Source organism: Littorina saxatilis, linkage group LG14, assembly GCF_037325665.1.
Source record: "Littorina saxatilis isolate snail1 linkage group LG14, US_GU_Lsax_2.0, whole genome shotgun sequence".
NCBI lineage: Eukaryota > Metazoa > Mollusca > Gastropoda > Littorinimorpha > Littorinidae > Littorina > Littorina saxatilis.
Window position 1 is genome coordinate 35,553,448 of NC_090258.1, and position 23,214 is coordinate 35,576,661.

The window sequence follows — 23,214 nt, forward strand, 5'->3', positions numbered from 1 at the left end:
GCGCGCTTTTCTGTATTTCTTTTTAACTTTCTGAGCTTGTTTTGAAAACAACATATTATATCTGTATGTTTTTGAAATCAGGAAATGATAAAGAACAAGATATATGAAATCATTTTTGGATCGATTTCTTAAGTTTTAATCGTACTAGTAATTAACCTAGTTTCGTTAATTGTGATCACATTTTAAGAGTAAACATGACATATATATCATTTTTTTAGATTCAGAATACGATGCAATCCATTTTAAATCTGTTTGCGAAAAATCGATTTTAATTACAACTTTAATGAGCAAACTAAATAACTAATTTTTGAGCTTCCGAGCTGCAATTTAATGCCAAAGTCTGGGCTTTGTCGAAGATTGATTGACCAAACTGTCAACAAAATTGGTTGTAAAATGAGAGCGTGACAGTGCTGCCTCAACTTTCACAAAAAGCCGGATATGACGTCATCAAAGACATTTATCACAAAAAAAAAGTGTGGGGATATCATACTCAGGAACTCTCATGTAAATTTTCATGAAGATCGCTGTACACACACACACACACACACACATACACACACACACACACACACACACACACACACACACACACACACACACACACACACACATACATACATACAGCACGACCCTCATCTCGATTCTCCCTCTATGTTAAAACATTTAGTCAAAACTTGACTAAATGTAAAAAGAAGCAAATCTGAGTACACACAATATAACATTATATATCACCAAATAATAAAAATTCTACCAAGACATCTTTGTGCCAATCTGCAAAAAGCACCATTACCCCTATCTAAAAAAAAAGGTATCTGAAAAGGTAAACGTTACTTACTCTGAAACATATGCATGTAGAGTAATATGTAAGCGCCGCGATTGACTGAACAAAGATATTGGTACATCTTCCTAATGTTTACAATAAAGCTGTGTTTCCATATAGCGACGCGACGGCGGCACGATGGTTGTGGCGAGGTGGCGGCAGCGTCAAAACCGATCGCAACAGTAGTAACAAAGAACGCGTGTTTCCATATGTGCGACGCGACGGCGGCGCGGCGGCGACGTACCTCGCGACGGTTTGGCGTCAAGATTTTGTTCGCTCCAGGGAGCGAAACAAATTGCAGCCGTTCGATATTCGCGTCCAAAGTGGGCGTTTTATAATCTATTTTGACTTTTTTTTCCCTCAAATACATGTATTCCCTGAGCTGAACAGCAAGAATTCCCTCAAAGGTTGTCAAAGGCACCGTGTTCGTTCCGCTTTTTGAGCATTTTGTTGAAACAAATGAGTGTTTTTCTTACATTTCTCGTCTTTTCAATTTTCGTAACCAACATAAGTAGCTTCAAATAAAGTTTCTCTTAATTACTGTATGGTTGTGTGAGTTTTTGACCGATTTATAAGAAGAAGTCAAGCCAGAAAGAACAAAAATCCAACTGCCGCGCCGCTTTTAATGGAAACACTCACAGCAAAATTCGCTAGCGGCATCGCGTGTTTTTCGCCATCGTGCCGCCGCCGCGTCGCTATTTGAAAACATAGCTTAAGGCTGTTCTAATGCTCGGGCTGGTGTTTTTTCTCGTGTTTTTTTCTCTCTTTCATTTAATTTGTGTGTTTGATTTTTTTTTGTTCCGGGACAAGGCACATTTTTTAATCTTTTGTAAAGATTGAACAAGATTTAAAGTACCGACTGTAAAAGAATCAAAGTTCTATGGAACTTTCTACCTCATACTGTGACATGCCTTACATGTGGCCTAGCTGATTACGTACCAAATTTGCTGTAAATAAGACATCAAATACTGTAATTGTTACATTTCTGCAGATTTGGCCTCATCTTTTTAGCTCAAACAAAAATACTAGCAAAATCTCAAAGTATAATAAAGTGTGTCCCCAAATATGGACCACCTTCAACAAGTACAAAAGAAAAGAAAAGATAAAGACTGGTTTCAGTCATTTATTAATTAACTTACTGAAAATCTACATTATTAACAGGCAACTGTCGGTCCGTCCGTCACACTTTTGATCGCATATAACTGGTGTTTTTCAGCCAATTTGTCAAATCACAGTCCACTGGACACCTGTTATTAAGATGTGTTTTGCGTGATTTGGCCCGGGGGAAAGGATTGTCTTGCGATCACTGTTGTCAGTAGCAGTCACGGACGGGTTCAAACTCTAGTAACCTATGACTATCGCTCAAGCTTTCAAAAACATGTTTAATAGTCCTCTTAACATGCAAATTGAAAATGTCATTTATTTTCTCTCTGTCAGGTTTGGATAGTTTTTTAACATTTCTTTTTGTCCTTTAATTAACGTTCTTACCGAACTGTAACAAATAAACTAAATCAAATTATTTTGACTCGCACACTCAGTTGTATCATGTTAATTTGGAGTAAAGGAGGGAAAAGAAACGCGCCACAGTCGCGTCCACTGTTGTACGTGTTTTTTTCGTCATTTTCAAATTGCTGTTAAATGAGAACCAGATAAGGTACATCAAAAAGAAAAACAGATTCGTACAGGATATCGTATTGACTGACTATTAGGGTTTAACGTCCTCTTAGACCAACTGGTCTATATTGGGACAGGTATTGGTAATATGTTGAAGATATGGTGTGATACTTTGATTCGAACAAGCCCGCTGTGGCTGTCTTCTTTGACACACCAGCATTGGGTTTGTCTCGTCAAAGTATCGAAATACGATCATGATAATCGGAGACGAGAGATGATGCATGCGTGTCTTCGTGTTTTCCAAGCCCTGAGACTTTCGCTGTGAACGTGGGATCTTTTTCGTGCGCATGTGTGCACACGGGGGTGTTCGGACACCGAAGAGAGTCTGCACAAAGTTGACTCCGAGAAATAAATCTCTCGCCGAACGTGGGGATCGAACCCATGCTGATAGCGACCAACTGGCTACAAAGCCAGCGCGCTACCAACTGAGCTACGTCCCCGCCCGATATCGTATTGGCTGTACGATTAATGCATAGTAAACTGTTTAATACGGGGCAGGGATGAAGTGAGTCGTGATCGCAGGCAAACGTGTCACTTTTACACTCTACAAAAATCGTAAAAACGCATATTTTTCAACCAGGTATAGACAGTCGTGGAGGAATTCATCCCTCATCACTTAATTAGAATTATACGCCGAAGCGTTAAATAATCACAAAAGTGAACATAGATCAATAAGATAGCGTTAAAAAGCTCCTGCGCACGGAATAATTTTTGTGTATAAACCAGGTGTTGTTTGAACATGCCTTAATTAGAGATAAAAAAAACCTGTGCTTGTTTTTGTTTTTTGTTTTTAGTAAAGATTTTAATTTCAATTAGAATTGTGAGATTTTAACCGAACTCATGAATTATTTTGTAATGTTACAAGCTGAAATGCAATCCAATAGTTTGGGCTTCGTCGAAGATTGCTTGACCAAAATTTCAATCGATTTGATTGAAAAATTAGGGCGTGACAGTGCCGCCACAACTTTCACGAAAAGCCGGGTATGGCGTCATTAAAGACATTTATCGTCATCAAAGACATTTATAAAAAAAAAAGAGGAAAAACAATGGTCTTGGGGATATTATCTGGAGAAATGTGTATGTAAACTTTCATGAAGTCCATTATATCAACATGATATCTTTTCGTCGAGGCTGTTAGACGGGAATCACTACCGCTGAAACGTGCGTGTGCATGCAAGTTAAAAATCTTATTTTGCGAAAATTACCACGAAGAAGATACGCCACATACTGACTGATCAAATGGAGCGAAACGACTTTTGATCTTGGCTGGTGTGGTTATTGAATGGACGAAATGTTCTGGAATTTTTGAAAAACCCAACGCAGAAGAAACCGAGATATCATGCATCGATGGACATGTATTTGGTGCTTTTCATGCATGGTTTAAGTCAAGTACATACTTGTGCATGGATGCGCATGGGTAAAGCCGTTAAGAGGATGATCACGTTCTTGAGATATCTTGTTCTTATGGTATATTCCGAATTGGCAACACTCCCACCCCAAACTCTCTCACACAGATCGTTTCACGTCATTTGATAATTGTTTGGTTTGTACCTGAGAGAATATTAATCTGCACGTTTGTCACCTCAGAAATAGACGTAGCGTTCAATACGAAACTAATATAAGATACGTTTCACCTTGCACTCCGGGGGACATTGTTCTGTGGTGCTTCCCCAGATAACTGTGGCAGCAGCGGCAATTTGATCTGACGGTGCGACAACCCCACGCAAGACTGGCGGTTCGGATGACAGTGTTCTGCAAGCCCTCAATTGACCCACGTGAGCATAAGCTATCATTGATCAGTATGGCCTTTTATATTATTATTATTCGTATATATTGTACATGTTTTAAATGTTTGTAATTCTTGTAGTATTTTGTTTAATCTCATTAGAGATTTTGGCTTATGGTTGGAATTTTTTTTTAAATTGACTCAAGACTAAATCGGATTATTTTTCTGGACCAACAAAGGCAAGCGATGGACTAATATTATGGGTTTCGATTGTTACCAAATGAGTAAGTTAATTTCTGCGACAATCTTAAGTAACAGAGTATCGCTTACGTAGGTAAATCCGCAAGTCTATATTAAAAAGGAATATTAGTCAATGAAATTGATACACACACAAAACATAAAGTAGTTCACTCTGGTACTTATATATTCACTCTATTGTCAAAAAACATGCCTGTGTTGTTTTTACACAAGAGTTTAAAGATATATTGTCTAAGCCGCCATTTTGGAAAGTTTTCTGACGATTTGGACCTTAAAAGGTTAAAGGGACATTCGCTGTACTGTAATTTAGAATCACTTGCAATGATTTGCTAATTACTGCTCCAAAACTATGCCAAATAATTAAATGAAGTTTTATCAACGAGTGTCCAGCTCTCCTGTCAGGCGGGGTAGGCCCTACTGACTTACGGTCGTCATTATTATTTATTTAGTTTTTATAGATACCCAATCGTCAAAGCAGATCAAGACCGTTGGATTGAGGAAGTCAAACAAACAGTCCAGCTAACGCACACAAAATCCGTGCCATAGAGGGCTAAAACGATTCGAATAACACACACAACGAAATGTACGTTGGAGAATATTACGGTCTGCTATGACTATCAAACACAGCATTCAGATTTGAAAAATAGAACGCTCAAACACTAATTCTAAGACCTTCTCCGTGTGTGATGTCATCTATTCAACCCCCAAAATGAACTCTGTGACTCTCGGCACAATTTCAAATTTGTATCTCTGGATTTAGCGCATGGAATGCTCCGGATCAAAAGGTAGGACGCAAACTAGGAGTCGCAAACTGCGTCACAGTGAGAATTACAGTCTGGGATTCCTACTCAAAATACATCTGTTTTCAATTTGAGTAACTCAGCGCTCAAACGTTTATTTTAAGGTATTCCTGGTTTGTGTTCACAAAATAACAAACCCCAAGCTGAACTGTATTCTTAAGGCGATTTGATACCTAATTGAACTGGATTTCGACGAACTATACTTTTAGTTTGGATGGTTAGCTAAACTCATGATTTTAACGAAAGTTTGAAGTCTCAGCTGACAACTCTTTGGTACTAGTTACTGCAATTTTAGAGTGTAATCAACAATCCAACGCTGAGCGACCGAATGCCTCAGCAATGGATTCCAAGGCAACGTTCGGCGCTTCCCGATATTGAGACACAGCCACTTGAAAAAAGAGCTATGAAGTCTTTTCAGTGTTAAACTTATTCTCTCATACCTACTCAGTTGAATACAAGACGACTGTGCATAGTACACCTAACAATTGACGCGAAAACCTCCCGTTTTTGACCATTCATACGATCGACACCTGCATCAGTAGGCCATAACAAACGCAATAAGCAAGCCAGCTCAACAAAACAACTTGTCATCATTTTCACGAGTTTTCATTCACAAGCACCTGGGAAATAAATCTCATGTTCCCCGGGGAATAAATCCCCGGTTACCATAGTTGCAGGAAGCCCTATTACATGGATAATCAAAAGCAAACCCAATAGAAACGCTCGAGGATTCTTCGGCTCTTTTCATTGGCGTTTCCCCAGACCTAAACAGACGACACTGCTTCGCCAAGTTCCAAATACGAACTGGCAAACTGGCAAATGTAAACAAAAAACAAAACTACCTCATCAAAGGTTATACATTTATGCTTTATCGCAAACAAATGAAACCTATCGATATGTTTTATCTTCTCACAAAGTCATGGAGTGCGTGTATCTCTGTTTGGAGAAACACGAACGTAAGTTTAAGTCAAACCAATTGACCCCTGACACACACATTTTGACCCGTGCACAAGACGTTGTATCGATAAACTACGCGCAAATAAAAAAATAATAATAAAAAAGCAAAGAACATAGCAACAAGAAATGAAGACATCTGACAAAGCCGAGCAAGCAGAATGACAAGTCTAATGAAAAACAGAGAGGCAATGAGAAACAAGATCGCGATTATCTTTCCTTCGCGGCACGACGCAAATCGTTTGTGTCCTTTGACCCAATTCGTGCAGTGCTGCACGATGCAAATCTTCTGTGACCTTTGACTCAACGTAGCTTCAATATTCGATTACTAATATTTACCACTGAAAACCGAGGGGTGGAATACCGAGAGGGGCAGGGTGGTAGCGGGGCGATGGTGAAAGTGTAATGAAGAGACACGTGTAGCAATAAGAAAAAACCGATTCTGCAATAACACAAACAAGAACAAAAAACCCCAACACTGACCTATATGAATATTTAATCAATAATATGATCGTCTGCGTTGCAGGTGTGCAAGTGAAGGGTTGGGGGGGGGGGGTAACTTGATCATTAATTTGTGTGTGTCCGTGTTTGTGTTCATGGACTGATTGTGAGGGAGGGGGAGGGTGGGGTGGGGTGTGTTTCAGGTTTTGGTGTGGGTATGAAACGAGCAAAACAATACCCACACCACAAAATCTTGGAGGCAAAAAACACTCGCCGTCGCATCATTTTGTCCGCACAATATTATATGCACCAACAACCGGAAAAAAAGGTGACAATGGAAAAAGACTCATCTTTGCTTCCTGCGATTCCTTGCCCCCGACTCGAACGTCGCACGATAATCCACATAACAGATCTGTTGTGAGATGGTCAACGCTGACTGTGCAAGCAAATCACCTCGTTTGAAATACGACAATCCCATCGCTCGAATGCAACATGTGGGCACTATCGTCTCAAAGGCGCTTGCTGTTGCTTTCACACACCACTCTGTAGTCGGAACCTACAGAACTTCGCATCCTCAAACCTGACATACTTGTCTCAACATTATAAACTCAAATCACACACAGTAAGTTGCTTTCGCACGCCAGCTTTGAACAACGTGCTGGGGCCCCGAACATGCATTATAATAACAGAACTCGCGTTTCAAACCATGGCTCCCTGTGTTGATTTTTCACTTAATGTTGAACCACCAAAATGATGACAAAAACGATGTTTGATGGTTTATTGCCAGACCAGCTTTTTTGTCGGTCCTCGGGGGGCATATCGACTTTTGTTTCATATTTATTGACCGCGGCCTTCGGCCTTGGTCAATAAATATGAAACAAAAGACGATATGCTCCCCCTCGGACCGACAAAAAAGCTGGTCTGTCAACAACCCATCAAACATCTTATAATGTTCTGGGTAGATAATTAATTTGACTTTCTCTTCGTGTGTAAAAGTTGGCACATTTTGCTTATTGTCGATTTTGTAATTGGTACCTTACTTTTTTGTCAGGTCGAATTTGGGGGTTTCCTTATTTGAACGGCGGTAACGTGATCCTTGTTAACCTTTGCCGTGCTTCCTGGGTTCACCTGTACCCAGAGACACACTAAAATCATTGTAACTCTGGAACCATTAAAGGTATCGTTTTGACATTTTAAGTATCTCTCACACACCTAATTTGCTCTCTGTCTGCAAATTTTTAGTGTGTACATGACAAAACATTAAAATTAATTGATTATGATAATTTACATAAACACTACCGATGGCGCGGGTTCACACAAACCCATACTTTTAAAGAGTAGTAGTGATTGTAACTATCCCTCTGCCGACGGCGCGGGTTCTGCTACACCCATAATTACCAAAGCGGCGGAACAGTGTCTGTCTGCCTGTTTGTCTCCAAGAGATGTCTGTCTCTCTGTCTGTCTGTCCGTATCTCTCTGTCTGTCTGTTGTCAGTTGCTCTGTCTGTTTGTCTGTCTGTCTATCCGTCTATCTGTCTATCCGTCTATCTGACTGTCTGTCTATCTGACTGTCTGTCTCTGTCTCTCTCTCTCTGTCTCTCTCTCTCTCTGTCTCTCTCTCTTAGTCTCTCTCTCTTTCTTAGTCTCTCTCTCTCTCTTTCTTAGTCTCTCTCTCTCTCTTTCTTAGTCTCTCTCTCTCTTTCTTAGTCTCTCTCTCTTTCTTAGTCTCTCTCTCTCTTTCTTAGTCTCTCTCTCTCTCTCTTTCTTAGTCTCTCTCTCTCTCTTTCTTAGTCTCTCTCTCTCTCTTTCTTTGTCTCTCTCTCTCTCTTTCTTTGTCTCTCTCTCTCTTTTTTAGTCTCTCTCTCTCTTTTTCTTAGTCTCTCTCTCTCTCTCTCTTTCTTAGTCTCTCTCTCTCTCTTTCTTAGTCTCTCTCTCTCTTTCTTAGTCTCTCTCTCTCTTTCTTAGTCTCTCTCTCTCTTTCTTAGTCTCTCTCTCTCTCTCTTTATTTGTCTCTCTCTCTCTATCTTTCTTAGTCTCTCTCTCTCTTTTTTAGTCTCTCTCTCTTTCTTAGTCTCTCTCTCTTTCTTAGTCTCTCTCTCTTTCTTAGTCTCTCTCTCTCTTTCGTAGTCTCTCTCTCTTTCTTAGTCTCTCTCTCTCTTTCTTAGTCTCTCTCTCTTTCTTAGACTCTCTCTTTCTTAGTCTCTCTCTCTCTCTTTCTTAGTCTCTCTCTCTCTCTTTCTTAGTCTCTCTCTCTCTCTCTTTCTTAGTCTCTCTCTCTCTCTCTTTCTTAGTCTCTCTCTTTCTTAGTTTCTCTCTCTCTTTCTTAGTCTCTCTCTCTCTCTTTCTTAGTCTCTCTCTCTCTTTCTTAGTCTCTCTCTCTCTCTCTTTCTTAGTCTCTCTCTCTCTCTCTTTCTTAGTCTCTCTCTCTCTTTCTTAGTCTCTCTCTCTTTCTTAGTCTCTCTCTCTCTCTTTCTTAGTCTCTCTCTCTCTCTCTTTCTTAGTCTCTCTCTCTCTCTCTTTCTTAGTCTCTCTCTCTCTTTATTTGTCTCTCTCTCTCTATCTTTCTTAGTCTCTCTCCCTTTCTTAGTCTCTCTCTCTCTTTCTTAGTCTCTCTCTCTCTTTCTTAGTCTCTCTCTCTCTCTCTCTTTCTTAGTCTCTCTCTCTCTTTCTTAGTCTCTCAGTCTCTCTCAGTCTCTCCCTCCCCCTCTCCCTCCCCCTCTCCCTCCCCTGCAAAATGTCGGTGAAGGGAGAAACTCGATGCACCCACTGAAGTAGCGCTGTGGGTTTCCCTGAACCCACCCCGTCGTTAGAGGTAAAAACCCTCTTTCAAATGTATGGGTTCAGACAAACCCGCATCGTCGTTAGAGGAATAAACGGTAAAAACCCTCTTTCAAATGTATGGGTTCAGACAAACCCGCATCGTCGGGCGTGTGTATTCAAAAGCGGCATCCGGCAAAGGTTAAAGCTAGCTGTGGTCTATTTATGACTATCCGGGGCTACGAGTTTGAAAAGATAGGGCTGTACAGCGAACGCGGACCGAAACCCCACCAATACTGCGTGTATGACCTTGACAGCTTCAGTCAACGCTTGAATTTTTCCGTGGTAACATCCGGTTTGCTCTCTCAGAGCTGATTATACTTGTCGAGAGGGATCGAGCAGAAAAAATAAACGCCTGGGCAGAGATTCGAACTCAAGACCTCGAAATGTCGGGACAGATGTCTTAACCGCTGAGGCCACTCCACCAGTGTTGACAAAGAGAGACAAAATGTATAATCTTATATCATTCTACGCTTGAAATACCATTCATGCGTTGCAAAAACGTAAACATTGCAGTTCAAATTTGCCTTTATTTTGCAAACATGTTTCATGGAATCGCAGTACATGTTTACACCGCCATGCTACACAACATTTGCGCTGTGTAATGGCTGCGCTATCTCTATTTCATATCAAACCGAGTGTCTACGACGGGAAGAAAAGAACAAGTCGCGTAAGGCGAAATTACTACATTTAGTCAAGCTGTCGAACTAACAGAATGAAACTGAACGCACTGCATTTTTTTTCACCAAGACAACACGAAGCTGTGTTGTCTTCGTGAAAAAAATGCAGTGCGTTCAGTTTCATTCTGTTGACGAAGCTGTCAATCGCCGCGAGAAGGAAATCGCTCACCTCCCACGTGCAAAACGCAGTGAAATAGACAAGCAAGAATAGCGCGGTAGCGTATTGCGCTTAGCAGAAAAGCGCGCTTTTCTGTATTCTTGTTAACGTTTTGAGCTTGTTTTGAATACACCATATCATATCTATATGTTTTTGGAATCAGGAAGTAATAAAGAATAAGATTTTATCAATTTTAATTGTAGTACTAATTAATCTATTTTCGTTAATTGTGATCACATTTCAAGAGTAAACATGACATATGTATATATTTTTAGATTTGGAATTTGATGAAGAATACGATGCAATCAATTTTAAATCTGTTCGCGAGAATTTGATTTTAATGACAACTTTAATGAGCAAACTCATCAATTAATTGTTAAGCCTTCATGCTGAAATGCAATACCAAAGTCCGGACTGAGTCGAAGATTACTTAACCAAAATTTCAACCAATTTGGTTGAAAAATGAGAGCGTGACAGTGCCGTCTTAACTTTCACAAAAAGCCGGATATGACGTCATCAAAGACATTTATCAAAAAAATGAAAAAAACGGGTGGAGATATCATACTCAGGAACTCTCATGTTAAGTTTCATAAAGATCGGTCCAGTAGTTTCTCGGAATCGCGTTACACACACACACACACACACACACACACACACACACACACACCACACCCTCGTCTCGATTCCCCGTCTATGTTAAAACATTTAGTCAAAACTTGACTAAATGTATTTGTTTATATCGCTTCACGCGACTTGTTTCTTTTTACTGTAAAAAGAAACAAGTCGCGTGAAGCGATATAAACACATTTAGTCAATCTGTAGGTATCAAACTAAAAGATAAACACCAACAAGTCGCGTAAGGCGAAATTACTACATTTAGTCAAGCTGTCGAACTCACAGAATGAAACTGAACGCATTGCATTTTTTCACAATGACCGAAGTCCGCCGCTCGTGCAAAACGCAGTGAAACTGACGAGCCTGTTTAGCGCAGTAGTGGTTTCGCTGTGCTGCATAGCACGCTTTTCTGTACCTCTCTTCGTTTGAACTTTCTGAGCGTGTTTTTAATCCAAACATATCATATCTATATGTTTTTTGAATCAGGAACCGACAAGGAATAAAATGGAATTGTTTTTAAATCGATTTCGGAAATTTGATTTTAATCATAATTTTTATATGTTTAATTTTCAGAGCTTGTTTTTAATCCAAATATGACATATTTATATGTTTTTGGAATCAGAAAATGATGAAGAATAAGATGAACGTAAATTTGGATCGTTTAAAAAAATGTAATTACAATTTTCAGATTTTTAATGACCAAAGTCATTAATTAAATTTTAAGCCACCTTTGTCGAAGATTGCTTTACAAAAATGTCAATCAATTTGATTGAAAAATGACGGTGTGACAGTGCCGCCTCAACTTTTACACAAAAAAACCGGATATGACGTCATCAAAGACATCTATCCAAAAAATGAAAAAAACGTCTGGGGATTTCATACCCAGGAACTCTCATGTAAAATTTCATAAAGATCGGTCCAGTAGTTTACTCTGAATCGCTCTACACACACACACACACACACACACACACACACACACACACACACACACACACACACACACACACACACACAGACACACATACACCACGACCCTCGTCTCGATTCCCCCTCTATGTTAAAACATTTAGTCGGGCGGGGATGTAGCTCAGTCGGTAGCGCGCTGGATTTGTATCCAGTTGGCCGCTGTCAGCGTGAGTTCGTCCCCACGTTCGGCGAGAGATTTATTTCTCAGAGTCAACTTTGTGTGCAGACTCTCCTCGGTGTCCGAACACCCCCGTGTGTACGTACTCGCAAGCACAAGACCAAGTGCGCACGAAAAAGATCCTGTAATCTATGTCAGAGTTCGGTGGGTTTAAATAGTAACACGAAAATACCCAGCATGCTTCCTCCGAAAACGGCGTATGGCTGCCTAAATGGCGGGGTAAAAAACGGTCATATACGTAAAATTCCACCCGTGCAAAAAACACGAGTGTACGTGGGAGTTTCAGCCTACGAACGCAGAAGAAGAAGAAGAAGAAAACCAGTCATCGCCGAGACTACATTCTGATAGTCTCGGCTAAACTTCCCCGAACACCGTGACGGGTCACACTTGTCTCCGCGAAGCATGCGAACATTATACTCTACCTATTTTCTTTAATTATGAGCGCGTTTTTGAAGTAAACATAACATATCTACATATACCGAGCAACAAAAGAAACGCGAACAAATTCTGCAATGTTTGATTGACAACATCTCGAACAATTATAGAGTTAAAATTATCAAACCACAAAAGTTTGATGAAGGCATGTTTGACCTAACTGTTATGTGATTATTTTGATGCTGCGACTGTTTCAACACACGGGACAAGCAGGTAAATTTTGGAGGTCTCGCTCAGTCAGTCTTCATCGCGCTCTCTGGCCACTGATCGGACACTGGTGGCTTCCAATGATGTTCCTGGTAGTGTCAGTGGCTGTATTGAATCGATCTCGAAGACGTTGTGGCAGGAAATTGCGATCTTTTCTTATTGAGGTAATGCATATAATCCACCGCGTTGCATAACTGCAGTGCTTCTAATGTGAACAGAACATTGCTGAAGGTGATAGACTGTTGACATGTGCACCTTTAAAGCACATGCCAGCGCTTCTGGATTATCCCCAGCTTTAAATCGACCTGGCATTTTGGTGGTGTCGATTTTGGCATCCTGGCTGTTTCAAAAGTGAGACTGGCAGCAAGCGTGCCATGGTCTCTTTTGATTGCTAATGCATTAGTGAACACATCTCACACATCATATTTCTCCTGCTCCACTTGCACGTGCTGCGAGCACGTATTATGTGTTTAACGTTAAAGCTGCTTGTCCCGTGTGTTGAAACATCAAAATAATCACACAAAAGCAAGGTCAAACATGCCTTCATCAAACTTTTGTGGTTTGATAATTCTAACTCTATAATTGTTGGAGATTTTGCCAATCAAACAATGACGATTGTTTTCGCGTTTCTTTTGTTGCTCGGTATATTTTTGAATTCAGGAGAAAACGAGGAATACAATGCAATGATTTTTTTTTATCTGTAAGGGAAAAATCGTTTTTAATGACAACTTTAATGAGCAAACTAATTAACTAATGTTTAAGCTTCTGAGCTGAAATGCAAAACCAAAGTCCGGACTGAGTCAAACATTGCTTGACCAAAATTTCAATGAATTTCGTTAAAAAAATGAGGGCGTGACAGTGCCGCCTCAACTATCACAAAAAGCCGGATATGACGTCATCAAAGACATTTATCGAAAACATTAAAAAAATAATGTGTGGGGATATTATACCCAGGAACTCTCATGTCAAGTTTCATGAAGATCGGTCCAGTAGTTTTGTCTGAATCGCTCTACACATACACACACACAGACACACACACACACACACGTACATACACCACGATTCCCCGTCTATGTTAAAACATTTAGTCAAAACTTGACTAAATGTAAAACAAGTCGCGTAAGGCGAAAATACAACATTTAGTCAAGCTCAGTCGAACTCACAGAATGAAACTGAACGCATTGCATTTTTTCCGCAAGACCGTACACTCGTAGCATCGTCTGTCTACCGCTCGTGGCAAAGGCAGTGAAATGAACAATCCAGAAAAGCGCGTTAGCGGTTGCGCTGAGGAGGATAGCACGCTTTTCTATATCTCTATTCTTTTTAACTCTCTGAATGTGTTTTTAATCCAAAAATATCATACCTATATGTTTTTGGAATCAGGAACGGACAAGGAATAAGATGAAATTGATCGATTTCGGAAATTTAATTTTAATCATAATTTTTATATTTTTAAATTTCAGAGCTTGTTTTTAATCCGAATATAACATATTTATATGTTTTTGGAATCAGAAAATGATGAAAAATACGATAAACGTAATTTTGGATCGTTTTATAAAAAAATAATTTTAATTACAATTTTCAGATTTTTAATGACCAAAGTCATTAATTAATTTTTAAGCCTCCAAGCTGAAATGCAATCTCAAAGTCCGGTCTTCGTCGAAGATTGCTTGGTTAAAATTTCGATCAATTTGATTGAAAAATTAGGGTGTGACAGTGCCGCCTCAACTTTTACAAAAAGCCGGATATGACGTCATCAAAGACATTTATCGAGCAAGCTAAGGCACAAGATACCGGTTTGAAGAAATACAAATCACCAGTGTCTTTATCCTCCATATAATTATGTTCAAGAAAAGGTTCTATAAAGACAACCAAACATGTGTCTGCTTTGTTACGTTATCTTGCTGCCAAAAATACTCTAGAAAGAAACAAGAAAAAAAGTTCCTCTTCTAGATCTGTAATGTACCGAGTTCAATATCGGGTGCCTTTGCCTATGAACTTTCCTGCATAACTAGTTTAGTTTTTCGCTTCGCAAGGAAATCTTTCTAGCGCAGTGGTTAGTGAACTGCGGTAATTAGGGTCGTAAGGTCGTAGGTTCGAACCCTGGCAGCGCAGTAATTTTATTTTATTTTTTGTTTCTTTACTCTCCTTTCTTTTGTTTTATTTTACTCTATTCATTTTTATTCCAAAGCATTGTTGGTGATCAATTGCAACACTGAAACAAGCTCACGAGGCAATGATTTGGTATTGATCCCTGTGGAATTAGTTCGCCAACCACTGAAGCAACATGAATTACTGGACCCGAGGCTAGAAGCAACATTACTTAAAGGCACAGTAAGCACACCGTGTACATACCGTGGCTGCACTAGGCCGGCGCCGGACGGGTAGGCTGCAGCTTCGTGTCGCCGGATGGCCGCCAACACGGAGGTGAGTTACTCCACAAAATCTAATCTGGCATCTCTCCCAGCCTCGATCCTTCAAAAATAATTGTTTGGGGTAAAGCATAAGACTCCATTTTATCTTATGATTGCTCATTTTCTTTAGTGTAAGTGGCCTACATGCTTACAGGATTATATTTGTTTCAATTTTGTTGTGCGATCAGTGCAAATAGCCATTTGGAGACGTAATTAAGTACAAATGACAAAAAGAAAAGAACTTTCATTAATAAGAATTCAATCAACAGTTATTCATGCACACTCTTACCGAATTATAGCGTTGAAAGTCCGAATTAATATGTGCAGTCTGAAATTAGCAGGCTGCGCGCACGACGACTGGTAGGCTGCGCGCACGATTACAGGTCGGCTGCACGCCAGATGACACCTTTACTGCGTTTTCAAGAGGATTAACTAGGATTACCTAAGCTTCGTGGGTTTTGACCACAGGGTGCCAGAGCGGTGCTATTGTGCGAATTGTGGTGCCAGAGTGAGAGAGTGGTGCTAAAGTGAGAATGGTGGTGCCAGAGTGATAGTGCCGGCGCAAGAGCGGTGCCATAGTAAGAATGGTGGTACCAGAGTCAGAATGCCGATGCCAGAGCAGTTGAGATGCCGGTGCCAGAGCGGTACCAAAGTGGTGCCAGAGCGTTGCCATAGTGAGTATGCCGGTGCCATAGTGAAAAGGGTGGTGTCAGAGTGAGAATGCTGGTGCCAGAGCCGTGAGAGTGCCAGAGCGGTGCCATTGTGAGAATGGTGGCCACGGTACGAGAGTGCCGGTGCAAGAGCGGTGCCAGAGTAAGAATGCCGGTGCCAGAGAGGTGCCATAATGAAAATGGTGCTGCCAGAGTGAGGATAGCGTTGCAATGGTGAGAATGCCGGTGCCAGAGTGAGAATGCCGGTGCCAGAGCGGTGCCATAATGAGAATGGTGGTGTCTGAGTGAGAATGCCGGAGCCAGAGTGAGAGTGCTGGTGCCAGAGTGGTGCATATTGCTATTGCTACTGGCGTTCGTCTGTGTGTGTCACTGTGGGTGTGAAGTGAAAATCGAGGATCCCACTGTGTGTGTGTGTGTGTGTGTGTGTGTGTGTGTGTGTGTGTGTGTATGTGTATGTGTGTGTGTTTGTGTGTGTGTGTGTGTGTGTGTGTGTGTGACGGTGTGTGTGTGTGTGTGTGACGGTGTGTGAGTGTGTGTGTGCGTGCGTGCTTGTGTGTGTGTGTGTGTGTGCGTGTGTGCGTGCGTGCGTGCGTGCGCGTGCGTGTGTGTGTATATTTAATATAAAACGTTCGCCACAAGTGTGACTGTATAAGTTGTATTTTAAAGTGTATATGTTCACTGGTGTAACCGAGGGCCAAATATACTTTACCCTTTCTCACCGAGCTCAAACACTCAAAGCAACTGACACAAGTAAGGCCTTTGACAAGGTCTGGAAAGATGGACTCCTTGTAAAACTGCTGAGGAAAGGCGTGTCCAGCAACATGTACCAGTGGATTCGCTCTTACCTCTATAACCGCAGGGCAAGAGTTAACGTCGACCAGACCAAAAGCAAGAAGTTCCTCCTTCGTCATGGCGTCCCTCAGGGCGGAGTCCTCTCCCCCACACTCTTCCTTCTCTTCATCGACGATCTGGTGTCTGAGATGCCCAAGGGGATCAAAGCTGCTCTCTACGCAGACGACCTTGTGATCTGGTGCAAGGAGGAGCACGCAAGTACTGCCACCTACAGAATGCAGCAAGCGGCAGATAGGCTGAACGCATGGGCAGAAGATTGGTGCGTCTCCATCAACAAGGAGAAATCCTCCACCACCCTATTCACACTGTCGCCAAAGCAGAAAGCCGGAACCATTAGGCTTGGTGGAACTCCTCTGAGAGAGGATGAAGAAGCAACGTACCTTGGTGTCACCTTTGACAGGCGGCAGACCTGGAAACCACACATTGCACAGGCAGAGACGAAGGCCCGGCGCAAGCTAGCCATACTCAGGAAGCTGGCAGGTACCACCTGGGGAGCGAACGAGAAGATACTGAAGACAGTATACCAGGGAACAATCAGACCCCACCTCGAGTACGGCTCCACAGCGTGGTCAACCTCAGCCAAGACAAACCTGCAGACCCTTGACCGTGTGCAAAACCAGGCCCTCCGACTCATCACTGGTGCAATGAAATCCACGCCCATCAAGGAAATGGAGAAGCTTACCACCATCCAACCCCTCTGTCAGAGAAGAGAAGCCAAGACTATGGTACAGGCCGAGAAGCTCAAGTGCCTACCCGACCACCCCATGAAGCACAGACTGAGCAACCTCACCAAGAACCGGCTTAAACGGAGCAGTTTTGTACACGAGAGCAAGAGACTTTCTCGACAGTACAGGGAAGTCCTTCCACAGAACACTCTACCTCTGACTCAAGAAGAAGAGGAAACCCCCAAGGCAACAGAGAAACCAGGCATCCAGATCTGCACAAGTGTTCCACATGTTACCTCAGGAGAAGATCAGAATGACACAGCTCGACAGGCACTCACCTTAGCCCTGATCGACGAACAGTACCCAAAAGAGGCGTGGATCCATGTATACACCGATGGATCAGCAACTAACGCCGTGCTCAATGGAGGTGCAGGCATTCTCATCCAGTTCCCTGGGGGACATACAGCTACATCCAGCGTTGCCACTGGCAAACACTGCACAAACTATAAAGCAGAAGCAGAAGCTCTCATGCAGGCCGCCTCCTTCGTTCAGGACTCCGCAGACCCTTGCTACCAAGTTGTCTTCCTCTCAGACGCCCTTTCAGTCCTTCAGGCCCTAGAGAACGACAAACTCCCACAGCTGGCCAAAGCATTACAGATGGTCAGACAAACCAGAAGAGTTGTCCTCCAGTGGATACCAGCACACTGTGGGATACCAGGAAATGAAAGGGCAGATGAGCTGGCAAAAGAAGGAGCCGTGGAAGACCAACCTGAAAACAGTGTCAGCTTTAGTGAGCAGAAGACAATCATCAAGGCATTGATGAGGCCAAGGACAAACAGAGATGACTACCACACAATGTCCAGAGAGCAGCAAGTCAACCTCATCAGGCTGCGTACTGGCCACAACAGGCTCAATGCTCACATGAACCGAAAGTTCAAGCTGGCGCCATCACCAACCTGTGCCTGCGGTCAAGAGGACCAAACAGCGGAACACATCTTACAGCGATGTCCCTTACTAGATGAGGAACGAAAAAAAGTGTGGCCGTCACCTACTCCCTTGCAGACCAAACTATACGGCAGTCGACAGGAGTTGGAGAAAACGACAACATTTATCACCAGTGCTGGACTGATTGTGTAACCTCTGCGAACGCCAAGAAGAAGAAGAAGACTGACACAAGTTAAATTACCCGGTTCTTTATTTCCATAAAATGTGGGAAAGCGGGGGTTTACCTTCAAATACTAAACTTCCAATGTATTACTCTCTAGAACTAGAACAACCCAAAACAACACTCTAAATCCTTTACTCTAAAGCTATGCTCTAGATCCTTTACTCTAAAACTATGCTTTAAAACAATACTTTAAATCCTCCCTCCAAACTACACTCCAAAACTCTACTCTAAAGCCTCACTCTCAACTTTAATCAAAAAACCCACAATAGAACCATCTAAAACAAACGAAATCTAAAAAAACAACCTAAAAACAATTCTTAAAAAAAAACAATCTAACAAAACCTAGTCTACAAAAACCTAACTGAACCCTAACTGAACCCAACTAAAAAACCTGAACTAAAACCCCATCTACGAAAACCCGTCTACGAAAACCCGTCTACGAAAACCCGTCTACGAAAACCCTACTAAAAATTAACTACACCCCTCTAACGAAATCTAACTAAATCTAACTACACCCTTCTACCAAAACCCTGTCTACGAAAACTAACTAAATCTAACTACACCCTCACTACCAAATCCCCGTCTACAAAAACTAACTGAATCTAACTACACCCCTCTACCGAACCCCGTCGCACATTCCGCCATTCAGCAAAGGAATCTTCACATCCCGAAAGGATTTCAGCCCGTGACAGACATGTCACACAACGGCATCGAAAACACGCCGCACAAAATATACGTTGTCTTCACTCCAAGATTCCAAGCAAAAAGAAAACCTCAGCGGCCCACCACATCCCGCGTGCCTACGTCACAAGGTTAAAACAAGTTCAACCCAAAAGGGGTGTTGGGTACCTTTACTTTCTTTAGTTGGCGTCCAACGTCGCCTTCAACTATTCAAGGTTACATCGCGGCGGAGGAAAAAAAGGAGATGGGACAAAGCCATCTTGAACACACGGCCAGTACCGTATAACTGGCCTTGACACGGAACGATTCAAGGGGGGCAATCTCAGTCATCTGAAAGAGGGAAATCCAAACGCAATCCGCCTTGTTCGATTTTATGGGCTTGGACGATAGAGAAAAATAAGAAAAGCAAAAGCTGGAGTCCAGTCTGGACGAAACTGCTATCAAGAACGCAGAATTGGTTTTTTCTGAGTTTTTTTTTTTAGCCGTAAGCGCCATTTCTCATTTCGAATTTCTCATAACTGCTGGCGGCCGCAGTGAAACCAACAAAGGGGCCTCACTCCGGAAGAGTTTCTGCTCCGATAAACATGGCGCTTACGGTTAAAAAAAACTCAGAAAAAATCAATTCTGCGTTCTTGATAGCAGTTTCGTCCAGACTGGACTCCAGCTTTTGCTTTTCTTATTTTTCTCTATCGTCCAAGCCCATAAAATCGAACAAGGCGGATTGCGTTTGGATTTCCCTCTTTCAGATGACTGAGATTGCCCCCCTTGAATCGTTCCGTGTCAAGGCCAGTTATACTGGCCGTGTGTTCAAGATGGGACAAAGCCACTTGTCAATTGTTTTTTGTTCACAAAAGCACTAATCAAAAATTTACTCCAGGGGCTTGTACCAAAAAGCGACCATTTTACCTATGCAAATTTAAGAATCGGCTCTTCCGCTAGACCATTTCACTACCGAAAAAACACAGTCTCGGAAACCTTAGTGGATCCCCGATAGTACAGAGGTACCACGAGTTCACGAGCTCACACTAGCTTGACGTCTCACACGCCCATGGTCTGAAAGAGTTGATTTTATCGAGAGGAGTTGGGTTCTTCATCCAGCTGATAACCTGGATCGGCGTGACGAAGTACACATCTTCAAGCATCAGCAGCTCGTCGATGAAATGATCCAGCGCCTCCAAATGAAGCTTCTCGTTGAACCAACCGGCGTGGATAAAAATGCCGAAAGGAGCTCTGTTGAAATCATAATAACGCTTGAAGTTGGATCGGAAGAACTTGAGGTCCTCTTCGATATCAGTAGAAAGACAACAACCGTCGGGCATAGGACAGGAATTCCCATCGTCACAGTACCATTTCTGAAGAGGGATTTCCCACAGGCCTGGATAAGTCTCGCTAGGGCAGGGCTTGAGCTGACAGAATTTGTGGGGTAAAGGGAAGTCTAGTGTGAAGGGCCAGATCTGCTCACCGCCCTCTTTTTTCCTAAACATGGAGGAGTCGTAGGTGAAGTTCTGGTAATACAGAGCCTTGTACATACTGTCACCCCCAACCTGCAAGTAGGGCACACGAAAACCTTGAACGGCATCGTAAGGAACGCGTGCCTTGGAAACCAGCTTCCTCCTCATGCCTTCCGCCTCGTCCACGAAGTGTTGATAGGTGGCCGTGGCCCACCAGTTGAAGGGGTGCCTGTGAGACAGCGTGTGACTGGCGACCTCCATGCCCATGGCGTACAGTGAGCGCACCAGGCCGTAGTCCGTGCCACCGTCAGACACAAACAGACAGCCTCTGACAGGACAGCCGTTGGGGTTGTTCCGACCCGCACGGAAGAGACGTTGAAAGTGTTGGTAGTAAGTAGCAGTCACCTCATCGTCAAAAGTCAGCATGACCATCTGTGGGGTAGAGTTGACAGACAGGCCCCCAGGGGGCAGCGTACCCGGGCACCAGCAGCTGGGAGGTTTGCACCGAGAGGGCTGACAGTCTGGTGCAAACACACAACAACACACATTCAATTTTGATGATATATGTAACACATGCATGTTATCAGAATATATACACCGTTGTATTCACAGACAGACACACACACACACACACTGACACACCGACACACACATACACAGATCACACACACACTGACACATCGGCACACACACACACACACATACACCGGCACACACACACACACACGAACACACACACGAACACACACACACACACACACACACACACACACACACACACACCCTCCCTTTCCCCTCGCTCGGCAGCAGCAATCTGTCAACGATAATGATGGACAGACTAACCGTGCTCACAAACAAACAAGCAAACGCAAGCCTTCACCTGTGTCGGGCATGGCGGGGTTTGCCTTGGATTGCCCAGTTTCTCCCTGCACATGGCAGTCCGCGTTTAAGGGCCAGTCGCACATTTGACTGTGGGTGCTAAACTGTAGCCTCCCTGGACACTGGAAGACATGCAGCTCACCGTTAACACAGCGCGTAAAAGAAGCGGGGTCCGCACTGTGGCAGTGAACCGCTCCGTTGACGCTGCATGTAATACCTAGCGGCTCTGCAGCGGCTACAGACACGGCTACAGCGGTCAGCAAGAGAGCAATGCTATAGCAAAGCAAGAAGCTGAGGTGTTTTTGTCTTGTGAACATTGCCACTGAGTTCGTCACATGAACACTAAAGTTGATGAAGATTTGAAGAAAGCATCCACTGTCATGACAAGTACTCGTACAGCAACGCTGCCCTGCTGTAAAACATGACTTACTTTATGACACCGATGTTGACGAAATTTTACTTCACGGGCGAAGATCTTGATTTCCAACGTTCTCATACTAACAGGTGTGTGTGTGTGTGTGTGTGGTGTGTGCGGTGTGTGTGTGTCGGTGTGTATCGGTGTTTGTGTGTGTGTGTCAGTGTGTGTGTGTGTGTGTGTGTATTGCGCGTGCGGGCGTGAGTATTTGGATGCGTTTGAACACATGAAATCGATGATTTGTGACTCCACCTGACAAACACAGGTGTGGTGCAACTGAGATCAATCGTGTGTTGACTTCGGTTGGCAGTCATCACTGTCATAAAGAAGGTCATGTTTTACAGCAGGGCAGCGTTGCTGTACTCGTCGCTATACCGCATAGAGTGTGTCCTTTACTGAGGGAGTTGTGGTGAAATACACAGCGGTTATCTGTTTGCGAGTTGCCTGGAACACGGTTTTTTAATAACATCTCTCGATCTTCACATATTTTGTCACGTGAATAAGAACAGAACAAGTTCGTCAAACATATTTCTTAATTTTTATCTGCATTGAATGAATTTACAACGTCCTTCTTGTCAATTGTTTATTCATAAAGACTACTTGTACAGAAGAAAATGTTTCCCCCTTTCAACGGGTGGAGTAGTGCGCCGGAGTAGTGTCCCTTGCGTAGAAACGTGGGCGAATAACACGATCTGCGCATGCGGTGAAATCAACCGGAAAAGGAAAAAGACATAAACATGCCGAAAAACGATATGCGCATCACCCGGAAAAGGAAATAGGTCGAATCTGCTCGCGATAAAAGAAGTGCGCATGTGCGAGATCTAAAATGGCCGCGGAACTGTTAACTGGTGTATTGAACTGCGAGCGAAAGCGAGCTGTTCACTATTTGAAAAAGCAACGAGTGTAAATCTGGTACGACACCAGCAAGCCATGTAGTATTCTGTTTATCCTACAAACTGTACTTACGTGTATTTTACTGAAAACATGATCTTGCAGTTGAGGCAGCTAAATTAAAGACGCTTGTTTTGGAACCTCGATCTCTTCTAAAGCCTCGTGCAATCTATTACGTCAAAGCAAAGAAACGTCACTCTGAAAGTGTGGCGTGACGTGTTAGTTCTAAAGATTCATCGAGGGTAATTAGCGAGCGCAATTTTTGTTTCTATAATGACGTTTGTCTCGGTGACTTTGGCATCATAAGCAGTGGAAAAACAGGTCCCTGCCAGACTTGCTTGGCATGACCTCATTTACATGGACTACATGATATACACACGTGTGATCTGAACGATTATTA

General features: G+C 42.7%; 1 protein-coding gene across 1 annotated transcript; it reads right to left on the minus strand.

The window, feature by feature from the left end:
• Window positions 1-18,506: 18,506 nt before the first annotated feature.
• Window positions 18,507-21,994, minus strand: LOC138947651 (chitin deacetylase 7-like). Its single transcript, XM_070319173.1, has 2 exons — window positions 21,510-21,994; window positions 18,507-21,150 (listed from the first exon to the last, which is right to left on the minus strand). The coding sequence occupies exons 1-2, from the start codon at window positions 21,823-21,825 to the stop codon at window positions 20,204-20,206; spliced, it is 1,263 nt and encodes a 420-aa protein (XP_070175274.1). The 5' UTR covers window positions 21,826-21,994; the 3' UTR covers window positions 18,507-20,203.
• Between the last annotated feature and the right edge of the window lie 1,220 nt (window positions 21,995-23,214).